This window comes from Triturus cristatus, chromosome 11, assembly GCF_964204655.1.
Source record: "Triturus cristatus chromosome 11, aTriCri1.1, whole genome shotgun sequence".
Classification (NCBI taxonomy): domain Eukaryota; kingdom Metazoa; phylum Chordata; class Amphibia; order Caudata; family Salamandridae; genus Triturus; species Triturus cristatus.
In genome coordinates this window covers 276,051,731-276,072,948 of record NC_140594.1, presented here as the reverse complement: position 1 = coordinate 276,072,948, position 21,218 = coordinate 276,051,731, and the positions used below count along the sequence as shown (strand labels likewise).

At 43.0% G+C, this 21,218-nt stretch overlaps 1 protein-coding gene across 1 annotated transcript in view; it reads left to right on the top strand.

Moving 5' to 3' along the window:
- Window positions 1–21,218, top strand: part of POLE (DNA polymerase epsilon, catalytic subunit) — a 241,781-nt gene that overhangs the window by 44,975 nt on the left and 175,588 nt on the right. The window contains exons 8-14 of the mRNA XM_085636412.1: window positions 12,009–12,089; window positions 12,265–12,372; window positions 16,571–16,681; window positions 17,170–17,255; window positions 18,814–18,933; window positions 19,930–20,062; window positions 20,214–20,327. Of these exons, the coding sequence (XP_085492538.1) occupies window positions 12,009–12,089; window positions 12,265–12,372; window positions 16,571–16,681; window positions 17,170–17,255; window positions 18,814–18,933; window positions 19,930–20,062; window positions 20,214–20,327 (753 nt within the window). The remainder of the gene's footprint in view (window positions 1–12,008; window positions 12,090–12,264; window positions 12,373–16,570; window positions 16,682–17,169; window positions 17,256–18,813; window positions 18,934–19,929; window positions 20,063–20,213; window positions 20,328–21,218) is intronic.

Below are 21,218 nucleotides of genomic sequence, written 5' to 3'. Positions count from 1 at the left end.
TAAGGTTAGCAGTGTTTAAGGCATTAGCATTGTGTCTGCGCGCTCTGTATGGGTTAGATGGAATGCATTGTATAGCCTCTGCTATGACTTGCTTGTGATTAGTAGCTCTCTGAGGGAGTAGAGTGGCAGTTCGGGTGATTCCAGTAAAGACTTGTTTGACCGGTAGAGAGGAGTTGTAGTCACTGAGGAGGGAGAGAATGTCCAGATCAGATAGGTGATTCTTGGATCTAATTGGTCTAGATGGGGCGTTAGGGTAGGTAGAATTACTCCAATTCTGAATGGGCGTTTTCTGCCCATGGTCTGTCGATTGCGTAACAGAGGAAGTCTGTATTTTGGGGTATTGGTTGTCCATTTGCAGGATCTCCTGCGAGGTTCTGTTAGAAGATAGGCCACGGGCCAGCTCCGAGGTGATGTCTGAGTTTTTGGATGTTAGTTTTGATTATTAGAAGCTCCAGACTTATTTCATTAAGCCTAGAGGCGGGTCCGGATCGGGGATCATGACTATTGGGTATTGGAGGAGGCGGGCCTTATGTATATCAGTTACTCCGTCTGGCAGGATTCAAAAATATTGTTTGGTTCAAATTCTGGTTTTTGGAAAACCTGAGGGGCAAGCATTTAAGAATAAATATATAAACCACTATAGAAAATATTAATACTCATCAGAGCGCAGAGTGTAATTGAGAACTTCACTGATGTGTCCTGGAACTTGTAGGTTTTCTTTCAGGGTCACGTGGTCAAGCACCTGTGTCTGAGCACTATGTATATCTCAATGCTATGATTAAGGCGTAACTGCTGAAACGCGTCAGGAAAATGGAAGACTTTTTAATCTCTGCCACTCTTCACTTGAAGAATAAACAATGCGGTGTCCCGTGAATTGGCTTCAGCACCTTTCTTTTGTGCTTTTACTAATGGGAAGCTTCGTCCCCATCAGCTGAGGCCGCCCTGCAATGAATATAATGAATATCTATGTGTATATATATACACATACACATCTCTTCCAGGTATTCGTTTGTTTAGCACTTCTGTTCTTCGTAGTAAAAACGAAAGGCGAACTCCGTGGTTCCTTTTATTTTGCCCTTACACCACTGCCATGACTCGTTTCGGCCTGAAGAGGCCTTGATTTTATACATTTATATACATCTCACTTGCTCGCTCACACTCGCTCACTCGCGCCCACACACTCACTCACACTCCACTTCAGTGCTGTGTAATCCGGCCCACCAGACGTGCTTCCGTAAAAAGCGCTTTTATACAGGTTCAACCATTTTTGAATTAATATCAAATAGCAAAAAGGGACCAGGTTTCCTACAAACTGCACTGTTTTTAAAGTAGCAGTCACAGTAATTTTAAGTTCCTTGCCAAATTGATGCATTTCGACAGTGAGTATATCCTTTAATGTTTGTTGGGCATAGTTCACCAAAGTTTAGTACTTTCCCTCTTTCATTCATTTCACCGTTTCTGATATGCATATTTTATCCATATATCAGGACCACAGTGCCCATAATCCTCTGTTCATGCTTATTAGTTTCAAACCTGGCCTTTCTTCCGTAATGTTTTCTGTTTTCATTGATGTTTCAAAGTGATATATATATTATGGACTGTTGAACAAATGGAGAACAAAAGGCATTTTGGATGATGTAGTAAGTCTACTGGAAAATGCGCCCATCTACATTGATTGCTTTTTGAAACCGTTAGTTACAGATTTAAGCTCATATGTCAAAGATACTAAGGATTTTTTACGTATCATTGCTAATATAGAGTGGGAACCTGATATGCTACTGGTAACATTAGACATAACCAGCCTTTACACCAGTATCGAACATCAGAAGGGACTGGAAGTGACACAGTTTTTCCTGAAGAAAAGAAATTTAAGATACTGCGAACACAATGAGCTGCTAATGAAACTAATTGCATTTTGTCTCAAAAACATTTTTTTGTTCGCAGGTGAATTATTACATCAAAAACAGGGGACTGCGATGGGCACATGCTTCGCCCCTAGCCAGTTCAAGTGTGTGTTTCTTAAAAGTTGCAAGAGAATTGAATATGAACCGAAGTTATTTGTATCTATGGACCGTTTGTAGCTTTTCATTTTGTAAATACCAGGCCCCCTTTTAATAATATTTTTTTTGCTGAATATCATAGTTTTGTCTAAATTGATTTCCATGGAGTTAATCTGGCAAACTGTAAACGTCTTTTCAAGACTTTCTGAGTTTTGCTTTATAATACCGTATCATCTGCATATTGCAGAATTGGCACCTTTAGCCTAATCTTGGAGCATTAGCAGCTAACATTTAACGGTCTCGTATGCATCAGAGATAAAAATGTTAACTAAGGTAGGGGCAAAAACACAGGCTTGCTTAAAGCCATTAGGTGTTGGAATTTTTCTGGAAATTACACCTTTTCTGCCAGCCTTTATCTGAACCCAGGTATTGGATCATTCCACCTTCACTACTAAAAGCAATCCAGCTTCTCTATACCATTTCACCAGCTTCCGCTACTGCAGTTGCTCAGGAACCTTGTCGAGAGCTGCTATTGTGGCGGTTTGGCGCTGCCTCTGGATTACGGATACACTGGGATAAGTCTCAGCTGTTCCCGCTGACGCCCCATTCTCCATAACAGCGACAAGTGCTTCTGAATACCACACTCCCTTGGGTCTGTGATACGTTTAAATACCTGAGGATGCGTGTCACTCAGACAGGGACCTGGTGGATGGCAACCCAGGTAGAGCCCTTACTGGTACAAGAAATTCCCTCCATTTTTGGACCACATTGCCGCACTCACCTATGGAGCGTATAGCTATTTCTAAGATGCTCCTTCTCCCAAGGTTGTTACATTACTCCTCCGCTCTTCCTGTTATCCTCCCTTAAAAGTTTTTTAGGGAGTTACAAACACTCTTGACCACACTAATTTGGGCACCGGGACGAGGTGAGTAGTGCTTCACAAGCTGTGTTCCCCTTTGGAGGAGGACCGCCTGGGTGCCCCTGATGATGAATATTATGTAGCTGCACAACTGCAGTGGACCCTCGCCCTCCGTATACCCCTGAAGGATCTCTCTCGACAATGCAGGGCTTTGCCGCCCTGGGTTCCAGACCAGATGCAACCACATGGACAGACCGCAGCCTCATGACTTGGGGTGACTTATTTAACAATAAAATTCTTTGCATTTTTAAGAGTTTAGTAGACCATTACTGAATACCACCAGGATCCTTCTTTTGTTATGCCTCGCTTACTAGAAACTTACACTTGGTCTAGCATAGGACGCATGATGAGTCGGAAACCTCCAAACTTTTTCAGGTGGTGCTAACACACGGGGGTGACTGCCATGCAATCACCCACTTGTATGGTTCTCTGCGAGCAGATCGAGGTATGCCGCTGAAGATTCTCCGTGTCTACTGGAACGAGGCTTTGACTATTGCACTCACAGATGAGCAAAGGTCACAATGCGTTGGGGTCCTGAAGTGAGTTCCTACGAACGCACGACTCAAATATACGCAATTTGACTATCTCCAGCATACTTATCTTACCCCGGTGAGACTGGCACGCATGTACCCAGGTATCTCAGACTCCTGCCCCCGCTGCTGGAACTCTACAGCTGACTTTATTCATATGATATGGACTTGCACCTGGTTTGTTCCCTACTGGGACGAGAAAACCATAATTCTTTCGGAGGCCTTGGACTCTCCTCTTCTTAAAAATGGCCTTCATTACTTATTGGGGATCACCTTCCACTCTGCAGTGCGTAAATCCGTCAAATTTATTGATCTAGCATTGGTTGTAGCTAAGCACAGAATAGTCATGTGTTGTAAATCCGCTACTGCTCCTCCCATTACGTTGTGGCTGACCGATCTGTGTCCCAACATTGTTTTGGAACAGGAAGTACTGCGCAAAGCGGGGACAGGGGGCATAACCCCATCCCCCTATTTGACATGAAATATATGGAAATAGTGGAGACCAAGTCTCCTGGCACTCTCCCTGACTGTGTCTGTGCTGGCCTGGTGCCGGAATCCATGCTTGAGTCATTCTGCCGTCTCCTCCCATACGCCAGTCTCCTCTTGCCTAGAATGGAGTAACATGTCCGTTGGCTGTCCCCGTCCTGCTTTTCCCTCCCTTTTCATTGCACCAGACATACTGCACTGTTTATCTTGGGTAGTCACACAAATATATTTGCATAGTCTATGTACTGTTTGTGTTATTCTGAGTTATGTTTTAACTTTTGTTTACATTATTGATATTGTAACGGTCCGAACTACTGCATACTGTAAAAATGTCAGTCAATGATGTTCAACATCCGATTAACACCCTGTAAAGATTCTTTTTTTTCTGTTTGACCTGCTTGATTCCATGACTGTACTTATCATTGTCAAATATGCGCCTCATGTCAATAAAGAAATATAAACAAGAGTTAGGTTTACTTAGCCATTAGCCAGAGCTCTTCAGCTAAAGCTTCTGGCCCCTATGGGGTACCTATGAACCTTTATAAATGTAATCTGGACTGTGAGCCCAACTTTTAACTAACATTTTTAATAATTGTCCACACCTCCAGTTCTATCTTACTAAATAATTCCATGGGCACGCTGAACGGTGTGTTCTGCCACACATAGGTAAGGCGTGGGAGGGTTATAATTTTATAAAGTGCAGCTCTTCCCTAACTGGGCGAACCGGCAGCGTACGGCAGTGAGTCACATCATTGTGCAGTCTCTCTAACTGTGGGTAGAGGTTTAATCTGAGGAATCTTTGTGGATCCCTAGTAATGTGGCTACCCAGATATCGGCATCTGTCCTCCACAATCGGGGTCTTGTAGTGTGACTGGAGCCGGGGAATCCCCCCCCCCCCCCCCTTAGCGGAAAAACCAGTGATTTGGACCAGTTTATCCTGTATCCTGAATGACTTCCAAACGCCCCAAAGATTTGCAGCAGTCTGCTCACTGAGCGATATGGATGGATGACGTATAGGAGATGTCAACTGCGTAGAGAGATATACGCTCTTCACATCCCCGGGGCATAGGGATCCCCCTGATCAATTGGTCTCCTTGAGCCCACGCTGATATCTTCTCCCATGCTAGTGCAAATATTAGTGGGGAGAGAGGCCAGCTTGGTGCGTCCCCCTGCCCAGCTGTCATATTCGGGATGTGGTTCCGTTTACTCGTACCTGGGCTAATGGTTCCTGGTATAGTACCTGAACCCATTTGCAGAAATTCAGTCCAAAGCCTATCCTTGGTAGTACAGTAAAGATGTATTTCCATTGAATACTGTCAAACCCCATTGTTGCGTCTAGCGCCATCATCACAGCTCGGTCTAAAAAACGGTGGCTCGGTTTGGCTTAGGACTCTGTATAGACGTCTGAGATTCAATCGGGTGCTACGATGTGGTATAAACCCTGATTGGTCCGGATGAATTATTTTTGTGACTGCTTCCCTAAGCCTTGTTGCTAGGATTGTTGCAAGCACTTTAGGTTCCACGTTCAGGAGAGATATCGGGCGTTATGAGCTACACTGGGAGGAGGGTTTCCCTGTCTTGTGGATGGTAACGATTGTGGCAAGTCTCTGATCTCTTGGCAGTTTTCCTTACTCTCTGGCTTTTAAAAACATGGGCAACATCGGTTTTGCCACTCCTGTTGCACCACCACTTCTTCCTCCGTCAGGTCAGAGTCCTGTTCCTCCTGGTCTTCCCGGGTCCCTGTCTGTAGGTCTAGAGACCGTAAGAGCTCGGTGCTGTTTCTGGGTCTGTGGGGGGAGGGTGTACAGAGTCTCTTAGTAGGAGGCAAAAGTCTCCGCTATTTCCAAGTTTGCTTTATAGGTTACACCATTATTGTCTCTAATTTCTAGAACCCATGCTTTCTCCCTGTCTCGGCCCTCCAGCCAGTTCAGCAGTTTGCCAGCCTTATCTCCCACATCGCATATCCGATGTTGTCGCCAGGGCATACGTCCTCGCCCTGTTCTCCGCCAAGGAGCGCATCTTGTTTTAGCCGCAACTGATGAGACAATGCCCTTGATCTATCCTCCCCTACCCATTTCTCTAGCTCCAGGATCCATTATGCCATTTACATCACCCCCCAGTATCAGTGTGCCAGATGGCAAGGCCGAAAGCTTAACGCCCAGGTCTGACAATGTTCCTGCCTGAAGTCTAGGCGGGATATAGAGGGAGCACAGGTTCAGAGTTTCGCCCTACCATGTGCAAGTCACTGCCACAAATATCCCCTGCGAGTCATTCCAAGTGCGTTGTACTGTGTAGGGGATTGATTTCTTGAAGTATGCCTCCCCCTCATGGTGTATCCGAACCGATCTATGGCTCTATAACTGGTGCCTCAAAGGTGTGTCTCCTGGAGCAAATATAACATCAGGAGCCTGTTGCCGATGATGCTGTAAGACCAGGGTGCATTTGATCCTATGGCTCAGTCTAATATTAATAATAATAATAATAGTAGTAATAATAATATTATTTATAGAGTGCCTGGCTACCCTTAGGCATCCCTGCGCTATTAGTGACAAGAAAAGTCGGAAGGCAGGCTGATTATGGTGAGTTTTTAAGCAGCCGAATCTTCAACTGTTTACGAAAGGTAAGATGATGTGGGGTGAAACGTAATGGAAACGGGAGGGCGTTCCAGAGCTTAGCTGCATTATAGGAGAACATGCGGCCCCCAGATCGTACTCTCTTAATTTTTGGGACCACTGCCAAAAATTGATCTGCAGACCGGAGGCTTCTCGTGGGTTGGTAAAAAGCCACCAGATATTAATTTATCCTGGGACCAGTTCCTCAAAGCGTTTTATGAGCTATACACAAAGCTTTGAACTTGAGCCGCTCTGTAATTGGCAGCCAGTGAAGATTTTTTAGCACAGGCTTCACTGACTCACCTTGGGGCATAGGCGAGAGAAGCCTAGCTGCACAGTTTTGTACCACCTGTATTTTCTTTATAGTGGCCTTTGTGGTGCCGAAGTAAAGGGAGTTCCCATAGTCCAGCCGTGAGAGTATCAATACCTGTACTATCGCTCTTTGAGCCTGGACTGGGAGCAGTGGGCGGATTTTCCTTAACAATCTGGTAATTCCAAAACATGTGGTGGCTAGCTTAATTGCTTGGCTGTTGAAGTTAAGCGTTTGATCTAGCCATACTCCTAAACTTTTTATCTGCTCTTTGGGAGTTGGTGGAGGACCAAGGCATTTGGGCCAGCTTATTCCTGCTGCCTCTAGAGCCACCCCGGGGCGGTTACTTAAAATCATTAGCTCCCTCTTGTCTCCATTGAGTTTGAGACCAGACTGATCCATCCACAAGGCCACCGCTTCCATACATGCTTCAATAGTGATCCGTGACTTCATAGGTTGCTTTATGGCTACCACCAATTGCGTATCATCCGTGTAGGTGATAATTTGAATCCCATAAGGTAGGTCTAATTTGGCCAGTGGTTTAAGGTTTATATTAAAAAGAGTGGGACTCAATGACAAGACCTGGGGGACTTTGCACGAGAGCTGTAAACATTTTGAAGTGCACTCCCCCTCGAACACCTGGAAAGTTCTATCCTTCAGGAAAGATGTAATCCAAGATAGGGCCTTGCCCGAGACTCTGACCACTCTGAGCCTGATGATCAGAATGTTATAATTGACAGTGTCAAATGCAGAGCTTAGGTCAAATAAGATGACCGCCACTGTCCCTCCTTGATCAACAATCTTTCTGGATTCCTCCACGACTGCTAACAAAGCTGTTTCTGTCCCGTGGCTTGGGCGGAAGCCTGTCTGGGTGGGATGCAGAAGAGAGTGGTTCTCCAGGTGCTCAGAGAGGAGTTTATTTACATATTTTTCCAGTATTTAACTGGTTGCCGGAAGTAAAGAGACCGGTCGATAATTGCTCTATACCTCTGGGTCGAGGGTAGGCTTTTTCAGGACCACCTTTATCATGGCGTGTTTCCATGTCAGCGGTACCTGTCCACTCGCTAACGAAGAATTTAAAACCGCCAATTGGGAGAACCGTTCCTTCTACCTTATGGAGTTGATGGAGGGGTGCCGGATCAAGGGGGAGCCTGATTTAACCTGGGCAAAGAGTTGTGATAGTGTGGTCATGTCCAAACTACCAGGCTGGGAGCACTACTGCTCATGAGGTCTATATTCTGCTCCATCTTGTCAATGCTTCTACTTTGAGGGAATGTATTATAAATATCTAAAAGTATTTGGTCAATTTCTTTGTGATTTGGAATATTTCCCTGGGTGAATTTGCAGCTGTGATTATTTTTTTTTCTTCGTAATCTAATGCTTGGGCTTTCTTTATTTCTGATTGATACATTTTTATGGCCTCTCTACAAGCCTGTTTTTTTACTGCATTGTAATCTTTTCTCCATGCTCTCTCTAATTTCTTAGTTTTGTTTTAATTCTCTTAATTTAGGCGAGTACCATGGAGTATGTTTTTCCTTTGGTTTTTCAGTGATCCATTAATGTGGGATCGTGACATCCAATGCGGATTTGGTCCAATGGTGGTAGTTATCAGAGGCTATAGTTGTATTGGTTTCTTCCACTGGTCTGGATGTCTCCAGCGTCTCGGACCAAGCCTCTGTCGATAATTTTGTCCAGGGGCGAGCCCACGATTTGTCCCTTTGCGTTCCCACTTTCTGATATGAGGTATTCCAGATCATCGGAATTAGGAAATGGCCAGTTCACGTTTCAAGACCATATATAAAGTTTTCTATTTTGTGCGTGATTCATCCCACTGAGTGTAGTGTTTGTGTTAGGCTGCTTCTCGTGTGTGGCAATGTTGGCCCATCTCCCATAACCTGAATTTGGAAACCATTTTGGTGATTCCCCCCCCCCAGCCACAACCCCCATGCAGCTGTGATGCATTAATAGTCAAAACAAAAAAACTTGTTCGAACAACACCCCCCAAACTTTCTTCCTGCTACCCTGCTTAGTGAGCTACTACATGCCCACCCCACCACCTTGCAGAGTGCCTGTCGCCCAATTTAAAATTTGATACTTCTATACTGGAGAGGCGGGGAACACACCAGCCCAAGACTTGTCTTCCTTATTTTAGCTAACATTTACAACTCCTGTAGGAAGAATCTTAGTGGCCACCCTTATTTGCCATTTCTCAGGGAAGGTTTGCCGATCCCACCCCTCCCCATCCCAGAAGCCTCAGTCGTCCAGATTCTTATACATTTATGGACAGGCCGACCTATTACATTTGTGGATAAATCATTGAGGTTACAACTTAATTTGTAATATCAAACACAAGCTCTCCCAATGCTGGTCTCTAGGTCAGCGACTGGCTACGCTCTTGCTGGTCTTCATCTCGTCCAGCCCTGTCCCCTCAAGTCTACGGGTCTCTTTATTGCTTGGTCCCTTTCGATTCACTGGCCCCCAGCCCTCCACCCACCTCCAGGCTGTCTCCGGGGTGTCAAAATGCCATGTTTTGCCCTCGCCGATTATCTTTAGTCTGGCTGGATAAAGCATCATGTATTTTATGTCTTTTTCCCAGAGGGCTCTTTTCACTGCTTCAAAGCTTTGCCTTAGCACTTGCAGCGTGAAGTCTGGAAAGAATCTAATAACTGCATTGTCTATGTGGAGGTCGCCATGGGTGCGTGCAACCTGAAGGATCGCATCCCGATCCCTGTAGTTGAATACTCTTGCTATAATTGTTCGTGGTGGGGCGCCTGGCCTAGGACGAGGTCCCGGCGCTCTGTGTGTGCGTTCTATTGTGAAGAATTTGGAGAGCCTCTTGGGACGTAGCGTTTTGAGAGGCAAGTCCTCCAAGACAAGATTGATACTGGGTCCCTCCGTACCCTCTGGCACCCCAACGACTCTGATATTATTACGTCTTGACTTCACTTCCTGGTCAGCTGCTTTTGCTGTGAAGGTTGCATTGTCTTTAGTGAGGGTTTGCACTTGCTCCTCTAGGAGCTTCATCTTTGATTGGAGGCCGTTTATCTGGGACTCCGCTGTTTTATACCACACACCCAACTCACTCAGTGTGTGCAGCAGGTTGACATCCCCCAATAGTAAGCTTAGATGGCTTCTCCCACTTTTTTACCACAAAGTTGGCCGCCCTTTGTTCATGGCATTTTGTTTTGTTTCAGTTAAAAAAATCAAAAGTGGAGTCAGAATTTTCTATGGGGGAGAAAGAGAGCCCTAAAGATAGTACCTCAATTTGAATAGGAGAAAGAGTCAAGTCAGATAGGTTTACCACATCTGTGTGTGTCCATCATTTTGTCACACTGGGCCATCTTTGCCACTCCTATCGAGTCTTCAGCAGAGCTGGCTCACTAAGTCACTAATTGGAAATGTAGGCGGTGCAGTCGACATAACTGGTGCTACTCCATGTAGCCGGGAGAGAAATAACTGATTGGTCTGTTACAACAGCTTCTCGATTCTAGCTCCTGATGTATGAAGCGGGCATGGCTGAACAGAGGAAGCACGATCAGCAACATAAGGTACAGAGTACCATCCGTGCCTCTGTCCCCATTGATTGGGGTGCATGCTCAGGTGTGGGAAAACTCAAAATATATAAATCCAGAACTCTCATGCTTTCCAGATGTAGAATTTTCCAGGTGTTTATTGCACTGGCAGTGAGACTCAACGTGTTTCGAGAACCCAAGTTCTCTTGATCACTAGTGACTCTGTGTATACATCTTCTAAGATGGCACCCATCATATATGGGTATACTCTGCATCACAGGAAAATACTGGCAAGCTTCTGCTTTAAAATATATAGAATAATATCCAATGTATTGGATGGCCTTCGAGGCCGGCTGCTCTGCAAATGTTTTGAAAGCATTTACTCTCTTCATTCCGAGATGGTGCACCTTTTTGTGCAGTCTTTTCTGTGCAAGAAGTTTGCTTTGAAATTATACTGGCATGTAAGGGTTACCTTTATTGGAAGTCCCTAGTTCTCTTGTGTTAGGTGAGCACACTATGTATTCTTAGAAGGCGTGGAGTAAAGGGCAAGCATTCTGGAGAGAGTGAGAAGAATTATACTAGTCATGCCTTGGTGGTTTGGAGCATGCACTTTTTTAGGGAAGGAAAAGGAATTGATAATTCTCCTTTTCTCACAAATAGGCCTGAAGGCCTAATTAAAAAGAAATGCTACCTTCAGGCTACCTCACTGCACCCCCGTTTACAATTGGGGCACTTGCATTAATTAGTATGGCTCTTTGTCATGTCAAATTCCAGCATTTACTATTCCTTTGTTACTTATACACTGGTAACTCTACACAAGACTAGAACCTTATTGACTTGGTAGACCAAGGTGGCCTTGTCTTTCCTTCATGTTGGTAGGCGGCACGATCTAAACTGGCTTTTTCCAAATCTACAACACTTTCAGAAAGTAGTCTGTTACATAAGTCCTGAAGTAGCCTCCGTTACTGGCTAATTGCTATATACTTCCCTCAGATGGTGTCTTGTGATTCGTAGCGTACTCTATTACATACTCGCCACATCGGGCATGCCTCTGATGAGTCTTTGTGGCTGCAAGGTCTGCTTGCTTTGTCTGTCATTTGTTCTCTTGGGTGGCTATATTTCTGTCTTGTGTTGCTTCTGAAGCATCTGTTACGTGGTTTAAACAATGCTTTGTTGAGAGAGTTTACAGCATACCAGTGCTTTAATTTGAGACTGTGGTTTCTGGTGCTCTGCACCAAGTCTTTATTGTCAACACCGGAATTATGACAGCCTGCCCTATAGTGCTGCTCTTTGTCTATCTTTGTGATGAGCACAAAAATAGTTATTTAATAATTCAATACACATTATATAAGAATAGCTTGGGCAGCAGGTGTTAGTCATTTTTATTGTATATCAAAAGTTTGAGTTGTCACACTTGTAAGAGTGGGATGGTTAGGTGTGTTGGTCCTGTCCATGGCAGCCCTTGCAGGGGCAATGAGCGGTGTAAACTGCAGGGGCCTCCAACCGAGGGCCCTGACCCCCTTCTTTTTTTTTTTTTTTACAGAGTAAGCACTGCAGCATACGTTAGATTATTGTTCCTGCGTTTGAAAGGTGGTTGTACTACATTGACGCAAGGGTGGCTCTCCATTTTCTGTTGCAGGCTCACTGGTATAACATTCGCTACCGTGGAAGCACCTTCCCACCAGAAATAACAAGGCGTGATGATTTGGTGGAGCGACCGGTGAGTCTTTACTGCTTTGGGAGTTTAGAAAAGCTGGCCTTCTTTATCGTCCTTGCCTCCATAGTAATATTTCCTTTGCCGTACTCTGTTTCTCTCCAACTTGCCCTTTCACTCCCCACCCACGATGTACCTGCTGTCTGCACTATGGCATTGATTTTTATCGTATCATTTGCAGGATCCAGTTGTTTTGGCATTTGATATTGAGACGACAAAGCTGCCTTTGAAGTTCCCAGATGCTGAGTCTGACCAGATCATGATGATCTCCTACATGATTGATGGACAGGTAAGGAGTTATTTCTCTTCAAACCCACTGGGCATTCCCAGGCTTTCATTCTTTTATATTCACTTCCCCCCTACCCATATCCAACTTGTAAATTCCCATCTACACTATGACTCGTTCTTGATACATTGAACTTCCACGTGTACGTGCCTGCCTCGGCCAAGTGTGGACCTTAAAGTTCTGTATCTTCTCAGCATACTTGCCCAATCATTCTTATTTTTGCTGTGTGTGTATTTTGAACATTTTCACTGATTATCCATCAATTCCTCACCCCACTTCTCATCCACTAAAACACTGACAATGAGCTGCCATGCTTGCCCACACTTTCAATAGCTTGTTCCTCATTGGTTAAGCTGCTGTAATATATAACTGTACATGCTGCAGTTAAGTTTTTTTAACAGTGTTCTGCTCCCCCCTCATACCATCCCTCATGCTTGATTCTTGAGGCATTTTCTCCTAAGCACATTTCAAAGTGTCACCGAAGGGGCGGCTCTTCCTTTGTCTTGGGTGCTGCTTCTCTCATCTTGACACTTGAGGCAACCACCTCATTTCTGATTCCTCTCACCCATCTCCGCCTGTCTCCATAACCCGTATGAGATTTCATAAAAGCATTTAAACACAGCCTACATACAGTCATCATTCTTGAAAAGACACCAGTGCACTTTTAGAATATTCACATTTAATAAATTTATATTTCTTGCAGAAAAGTCTAATAACTGGCAACTTCAAAGCATGTTTCTTTATACTGCTGGGTAGAACACAAATACCCCTATATGCGTAAAGATATTCAAAATGTCTCTCTTGTTTTTAGGTACAAAATGTCTTTATTACTGTTTTCCTGACAATATATTATAAAAGATGCTAAACAGTTTTAAGGGCTCAATATCAAGTAGCATTTTCCCTGTCCATCGTCTGGGTCCTTGGCTACTCATGTTTCCTTCCCTATGTGAGATTATTTGTGGTGGGGAGAGTGAGACCGTGGTATCTTGCCTTTCTCAAACATGGGTACACTTTTCGGTCTTTATCTGTGAGGAGACAGATTAGATCTAGCATCTGCTCTTCTCCTCTTGTCACTAGACCACTTGCAGTCTTTGAAGCCTTACCGAGGCTGTCAGTAAAGCTGAGAAAAGGAATAGGAAATCAAAGTCCAGAAAAAACCTTTCTGCAACTGATATTTCTGGTTTAGGATTCCCTAAAAGTTTTGGGGATAGGAGAACTCCTTTCCCTTCCTTGAAAACTTTCTGTCCTCTAAAACATTTGTTGCAGAAGTTTTCACCAAAGGGTGCTTTCGTGCTGTGTGGGTGCTAACTTGTGTGGTGCCTCAGAAGCCTCTGGGCACGAGGGGCATTTCTGTATTAGGTTTTCATATCAGTCTCTGACTGAGTGATTCTGCAGTAAAGGACTGGAAAATGGTCACTGCAGTTTAATAACCCCACATGGACATGCTATCTTGTAGGAATGGATTGATGTTACTATGGCCTATTCTCTGGCACTTATGTTTTTATGGTAAGGGGCAAGGTTCGCCTCTATCTGTTGTGTTTGTAAGTGGGTAAAACAATAAATGAAGATGTAAAAAAAAAAAGAATCTTATGCTGCTGTCACTGATTCAGGCAACGGTTGGTTGAGACCTCAGAGCACGTATAGGGTATAGGTTCGTGTTTTATTTTGTGTGGTTGAATTGTTTAGCTTTTTAGCGAAAACAATTCAGTTGATTATTTGATAGCAGGGCTCTTTGTTGGCTGACCCTCTTCTGTCACAGACTGAAAGTACATCTCTTCTGCTATTATTCATACATACATTTCCTCATCCATTAAATAGCAGGTCACAAACTGATTTATCCATCCATTTGCTCACCAACCATTGACTCGTTCTTACACTCACTCATCCAGCTGAAAAGAGACCCACACAAACTTGCCAATCAGTGAATAGGCAATTTTACTAATGAAATGGCCAAACCCATTGGTTTTATCAATGGCTGCTCTCAATGTATTGTTTAAAGGGGGTTATGTAAATGGATATTAGAGAGTTCTCTATTTAAAGGCTAAATTAGTTTTCTTGAGGGCTCCATCTGTTTTTGCAGTTGAGGTTGTAACTCTTTATCAAACTTTCCATGCAATGCTTCTGACAGCAATATGTCTGCCGTTTTGCTGTTGCCATCTTTGTGTACCAGAGGAGTTTGCTAGTGGCCCATGTATTTACTTTCTAAATCTGGGGTTTCAATTGTTTTACTTCTGTTCTTATATTTAAGATGTTCTTTTCTGTTTCCTCTCAGTTTCTCTTTTTCGACATTAGCTTTGGTGTTTTGTGAGCAACAATGGATTCCTCAAAATAGTATTTATTTTTAATAAAATTGTCAATCTCTATTTCGAGTGACCTTTACATCTTCTTTACTTCAATGGCTTTAGAAGGCTGTTTATCTCCTTTGTGATCCTTTTTGCAGGCCTGTCTTTACCCTTTCAAACTGTGTCATCTTCTGAAGTTGAATTGATGCCCCTAGTCAACTCCTTCCCCGTGGCCTTTTCTTTGGACCTGGTAGGTCCAAACAGCTTAATTGACGACTTTTTAGGAATCTAGTGTTTTATGCGACTCTTTCTGTTTGCTTGAGGTTTAAAATTGCAAAAGTCGAAGTGAGGGTTTTGATTTTGTGTTCTTCGATGGTTCTGACAATCCTTTACTATGGAGCTCTGTAGGCTTAAGATCTGACAACAAGTGATATGATCTATGCACCTCCAAGTCATGGCATATGCCTTCTTTGAGGTCTGCATCAGAATATGCGCTCTGAGCCCTCTGAGATGCCTCTTCATCTACTGTGTGAAACATGTCTGCATGGCCCATGTGCACTAGTCATTATTTTAAAAAGGAAACCTGCATAACAGTATCAATATATGCTGCCTTGGGAGGTATAGCAGGTATTATGGATGTTCCTAATTAAGAGCAAACTTTCTCTGGCACTTGGTGCAGAAACTAAAGATTGTGCACATTATACAAATGGCGTTGGATCATAGGGGACATCACCTACCATTTGTAGCGGTCTACAAATATGTTGAATATCCCCCCTCGCTTCCCTCCCTAATTGGAAACGCAGAATTCATGATCCAAAGTCAATCGCAGTTTCTCCCTTAGCTAATGTTTCACTAAAGATTTTGCAGCTTATTATGGACAACATCTTGGGAGCTGTCCGGATTCACCGCCAAACCCACCAGCATAAAAAATAATTTAAATTTGTGGTCACGTTAGAAGTCATTGTGGTCTTGCAACTCTATATGGTAGAATATTCTACAGCATGTGAAATTTGAAGCTCTTCAAGCTGGAAAAACACTTTTACAGTTGGGTACATGGTTTCTTTTCTTTTTGCTGATCTCATTGAACCAAAGAGGTGCACAGTGATTTTGGTAACGAAATGTAAAAGAAAGCAATCCTTTTCATTTTCTACATATGCTGCCATATGAATAGCTTTTTCTTACATTTTCCATTTCTAGGACCAGGTTTCAAAATTGGAAGCAGAAAAAAATAGAGGAGAAAGGAAATAAAAAAAATAATAAACATGCATATCTAAAATAAATGCAATTCTTACATAATTTATATAAACTACTATTTTTTAGATCTAGCCTAACAGCTGCAAATTCTTCTGAGCTTACCAATCTATGGGAAAAGCATACTCACTGATACGGTGACTATTGTTACAGGTAAGTAGCTTTTTTTTACCTTACATTTGCCTTGTCCTTAGTGTGCTATATCTCATAGCCACTAAATTATCCTCTGTCAGTCTCTGAACCCAGGTGACACTTAGATTCTTTATGGTGGGTTTTATCTGTCATCACCCCTTCTCACCATCAAGTGCTATTTCTACTACCACCCTTAATTTGCAATGCGTTTTCACCCTGCCTGCATCACTTGTGATCTCAAAGCAACTCAAGATAAATATTCCCTCCCAAGCTATGCATCATTGTGAACTTTACGCAGTACTCCTAACTCCTTGTTCCCAACCCCTCATCTACCTTCTTAACCAGTAGAACCTGGTCGTCATCAATGTTACTGTTCCGCCGACAGTGTGTAACAATGATGGAGATTGAAGGAGGCATTGAATCGGTGTTTGGTTGAGGAGGATTAGTGCTGCTACTTCTTCGAGCCCTCACCTTGAAGAATATTGTTTTTTACTAGTGTCTTGGTACTGCCACAGTAATCGCTGTTTCTTTCCCAGGGATACCTGATCACAAACCGAGAGATTGTCTCTGAGGACATTGAAGATTTTGAGTTCACGCCTAAGCCAGAGTACGAGGGGCCATTCTGTATCTTCAATGAGCCCGATGAGGTGAGTGTGCCTGATGCCAAATCCCAGGCAAGTGTCCTCATGATGTTGTTGAGACAGTGATTGCAAGTGTAAAGCTCTCTGGAAAGTGTTTCCAGGCACAGGCTCTGAAATGTGCTTTCTTTATCCTATAAGGGTGGAACTTAGGGCTTCTGAGCCAATAGTTTTTACTGAAGCATGCTTGATCTCATTCTGTACCTAAGGACCTTTGTGCGCTGATTTTGTAGCCTATAGTCCTCTGCATGAGGTGACCTCCTTCCATTGTAAAGAGTTCCTTCATTAGGATGGTTTTTGACAAGATTCAATTGTCTTTCGAGTTACCTGGCAAAATTAAGGTTTCAGTACTGGCCCCTCCTTCCTTATTCTGCCAACTTGTACACTCTTCACCTGGCTCTGTTCTCATTTGTTGAAGTGGTGACTCTCATTGACTGTTTTGCATTTTCCTTTGAATAAATGGGTTTATTGACTAGTTTCACTTCTATGTTTTTTAGGCACATTTAATCCAGAGATGGTTTGAGCATGTCCAGGAGACAAAACCCAGTATCATGGTCACATACAATGGGGACTTTTTTGACTGGTAAGTGTGAAAGTTTTCCTGGCTTCCTCAGCTGAGTTTGTCCAGATCGCCCACTTGATCCATCCTTCGTTGCTCCTCCAGAACTCAAACTGGACTCTTAGACATTGTTCCAGCATAGTGATGTGTTTACTCTGAAGCCCGCTTTGAAAGACACTGGCTTTTATCCTTCTATAGAGGAGAGGCAATTAAAGCACCTTTAAATTAAAACAAAAATAGACTTGTGTGCTTTCAATATCAAGAAAGCTTAAAAGCAGATGCTTTTTCTTAACATGGGACTATTTTTTGCTATGTTCCAAGATAAAGCACCAGAAGGATCCTAAAAATGGAACGAGAAGTCCAGCTGAGTCATAGCAGACAGCCTTGATAAGAACAGCAGAGTTTTGAGACTAACAACAGTCGTGAATTCATGCATGGTGCAGTGGTCTTTTAATTGTCCTCCTGGAAGGGTTTCAAAACATTACATGACTAAATTCAATAAAAGCCTGGCATGTCCTCGTCTTGAAGATATCGCCTGACACTGTACTGCTTCCAGTAAATAAGCGTGCTATATTCAAGTGCATTGGTTTAAAAAAAGACCCCGTTTCTTTTGTCGAATTTCTTTTGGTACTTCAGTGTGCTCTTTATGCTTGTTCTTGACCCACTTTTAGTTGTAACCAAGATGAGGTAATGCCGAGAGGCTGGCCATTCCTGTGCCTACATATAGAATTCTCTTCCCTTTGAGCTATACGGGGATTTCAACTACTGTACCTGACATTTAGAAAAATACTTAAAACTTTCCTCTGTAACTTAAAATTGTGGCAGTGTGATTAGACCTTTTAGTAATTGTGTGCTTGCTAAATGTTGTTTTTATAAAATAAGTAAAATAAAAAAGGTGAAAGTCTGACAGGCTCAGGTTGAGCCTTCTTTAAAAAACAAAACTGAAAAAAACCCCAATGAAGTACTCAAGAATGCATACTTGGTAATGTCACCATCCAAAAACCTACACGCTTTGTTTTACCTTTGCTTGACTGCACTTCTGAACTCCCATTCCTGTCCATTTGGCACTCAGTAGCTTTCTTTGGTCGTATGAGCACTTTATAAAAACAGAAAAATAAATGTCTGCCAAAATAATGAGAGTATTTCATTAAAATAGTGCAAACAAAAAGTCCCTCATGTATTTTTGTGGCCCTGAGTATGGATCCCATTCGTAGCATTGGGGCAGTTCCGGAGCAGATACTTCTGCGTCCAGCCTGCAATCATCACAATTCAACAGACAGGCCAAAAAGAATTCAGGACAACAACATCTTTACTAACCAAGCTTTTTGGTACTCCTTTCAAAGCCAGTGACTAATGTATTTCATAATTGCTCACTTTCAGTCCTGGAGAATGGTACTTTTGCAGATTTCTGAAAGAGGCAGGCTTTCTTGCCTGACCTTCACTGGGACAATTCAGTCAAACCTGCCTCAGGTTTTTTCAGTGGTGGCTGGGACTTGGATAGTGGTTTTAAATAGAAACTGCTGAGGGATGCACGTTCTTGAATGTTGGTGACTTTTTCCTACCTCTTTTCTTTGTCTTTTAGGCCCTTTATTGAAGCCAGAGCCGCTGTTCATGAGATGGACATGTACCAAGAAATTGGGTTTCAGAAGGACAGCCAGGGGGAATTCAAATCTCCCTCATGCATTCACATGGACTGCTACAGGTAAGGTACAGACTCCTGTAAAAGAATGTAGCTATTCACCCAGCTGGGATAGTTTTTAGGTGGGTTGGGAGTGGGGCTGGCCAACTGGTATAATGGGTTGGGAAGGAGGATTCCTTGACACTAACCTGGTTTAAACTACAATCACAGCATTGCCATACATGTCAACAAAGAGTCCTCCAAGTCCGTCAAGCAAATGCTTCTTTTGTTGTCAAGCTGTTCTCAATGAGCATATTCTTGCCAGCCAACAAGTGTTTCAACACTTGGTGATAAATTAAAAGTAGATAAGATCACCTACTGGCAAATCATGTGGATTCCGTATGCGAGTGGTGTGCAAGGCAGAGATGTACACCACGATACATAGTGCTCTGCCACTCCCAGACAGCAGTTTGGACACCATTCCTACTCCAGTTACTTTTGAACAGGGTTTGAGATCGCCAGTTTGCTTGGAGGTGGAACACACAGCTATTTTGTGGGAGTTGAATGTATGTGTGCTATAGGGATTGAAAGTTATTTTGTTAGGGCGGAATCGGCATTTTGGGATATTTTTTTCCGCCTTAGTATGGCAGTTTGCCCTCCAGATGGTGAAACATAACATAGTTTTACATAGTCTGTTATCATGTGTTGCATTCAGACATGCCATACACGTGTGTGAAACAGTCTTGTACTACGTATATATACTTACATAGTATGTATATATGTGTGTGTCTGTGTGTGTATATATATATATGTATACACACGCACACATGTACACACTTAAATACACTATATATGTGTGTGTGTGTGTGTGTGTATATATGTATGTGTGTGTATATATATATATATATATATATATATATATATATATATATATATATACACGTATTACAGATCGTTTGATGTGTCAGTGGTGTTTGTTGGGTGGATGCGTCTGTGGTTGAGTCTTTAGGGGGCTATTAAAGTTAGTGGTGAAGGTCTCCTATCTTACTTATTTAAAGCACAGGTGTTCTTTATTGTTAGGTGGGTAAAGAGGGACAGTTACCTTCCAGTTGGGAGTCAAAACCTGAAAGCTGCAGCCAAAGCCAAGCTGGGCTATGACCCGGTGGAGCTGGATCCTGAAGAAATGTGTCGAATGGCCACAGAAGAGCCCCAGGTATGTTTGTGTCAACTAGACATGTTACTAGACATGTTACTAGACATGATGGGTGTTCTGGGAGTTTAGAGACATATGGGGAGGCTGAAGAAAACCTAATATCTGTCTTTGGAATTCCCACACTTTGTCCCCATTATTTCTTTGCTTGCAGATACTGGCTACATATTCTGTGTCCGATGCGGTTGCCACATATTATATGTACATGAAGTATGTCCATCCCTTCATCTTCGCCCTCTGCACCATTATACCTATGGAACCTGATGAGGTACAGTTTGCTGTTCTGTTTACTTGATCATAGGTCTTGCCTGCTATAGACTCGATCCTAATGCAGAGGCATACAATGTCGACCAATGTAGGATCAAGACAATCTGATCCACACCAGATTTTCAGCATCATTACTGACAGTGAATTGGTTCCATTTAGATTCATTGTATGTTTACTATGTTATTTTGCATTTGTATTGTGCCAGCTACAATTGCTATGACCTATAATTCAGCATGGCTTTGACTTTCCTGCATCTACACACCGGGTACACTACATCCTGTGCCACAGGGATTGTATTGGGTTCCGACTTTGACAGCCAACACTGCAGAATAGGAGCCTGCCTTTATTTGTTGGGGTGTTCAAACTGATGATAGTTACGAGCTAGAAGGTGTAGTAGAACTGTTATCTCCGAGATGGGGGAAGTGATATATGAATTTCTCTCTCAAATCTATTGATTGAGATATATTTGAATATATGTAACAAAAAAAACTAATTTTCTGCTGGAATGATATGATTTTGAAGGTACCTAGGTTTCCATTCGATCTGGAACGGAACGAACTGAAACTTGGTCCAGTGAGCGCTTAATTTTCTTCTAGACTTTATGCTTTCAGTAATCGGTCGTCTATAGACTTTGCGTTATCTTTGGGTTCGGAAAGACCTCGAAATCCAGTTATCCCTCATCCAGAGGCTGGGCTGTATTGGAGAGTGAACAGTGATGGAACTCCCACACCGGCGTAGAACATCCCAAAGACACTTTAGTGTTCCCTTAACTACACGCCATCCCTGCCTGTTGCTCATATGAACAAATTGATTTCAATGTGTGTAGGAGCATCACTTGGATAAGCAACACTTTAGTGGCTTCACTGTTTCTGGGGTTGAATTGGTTTGATCA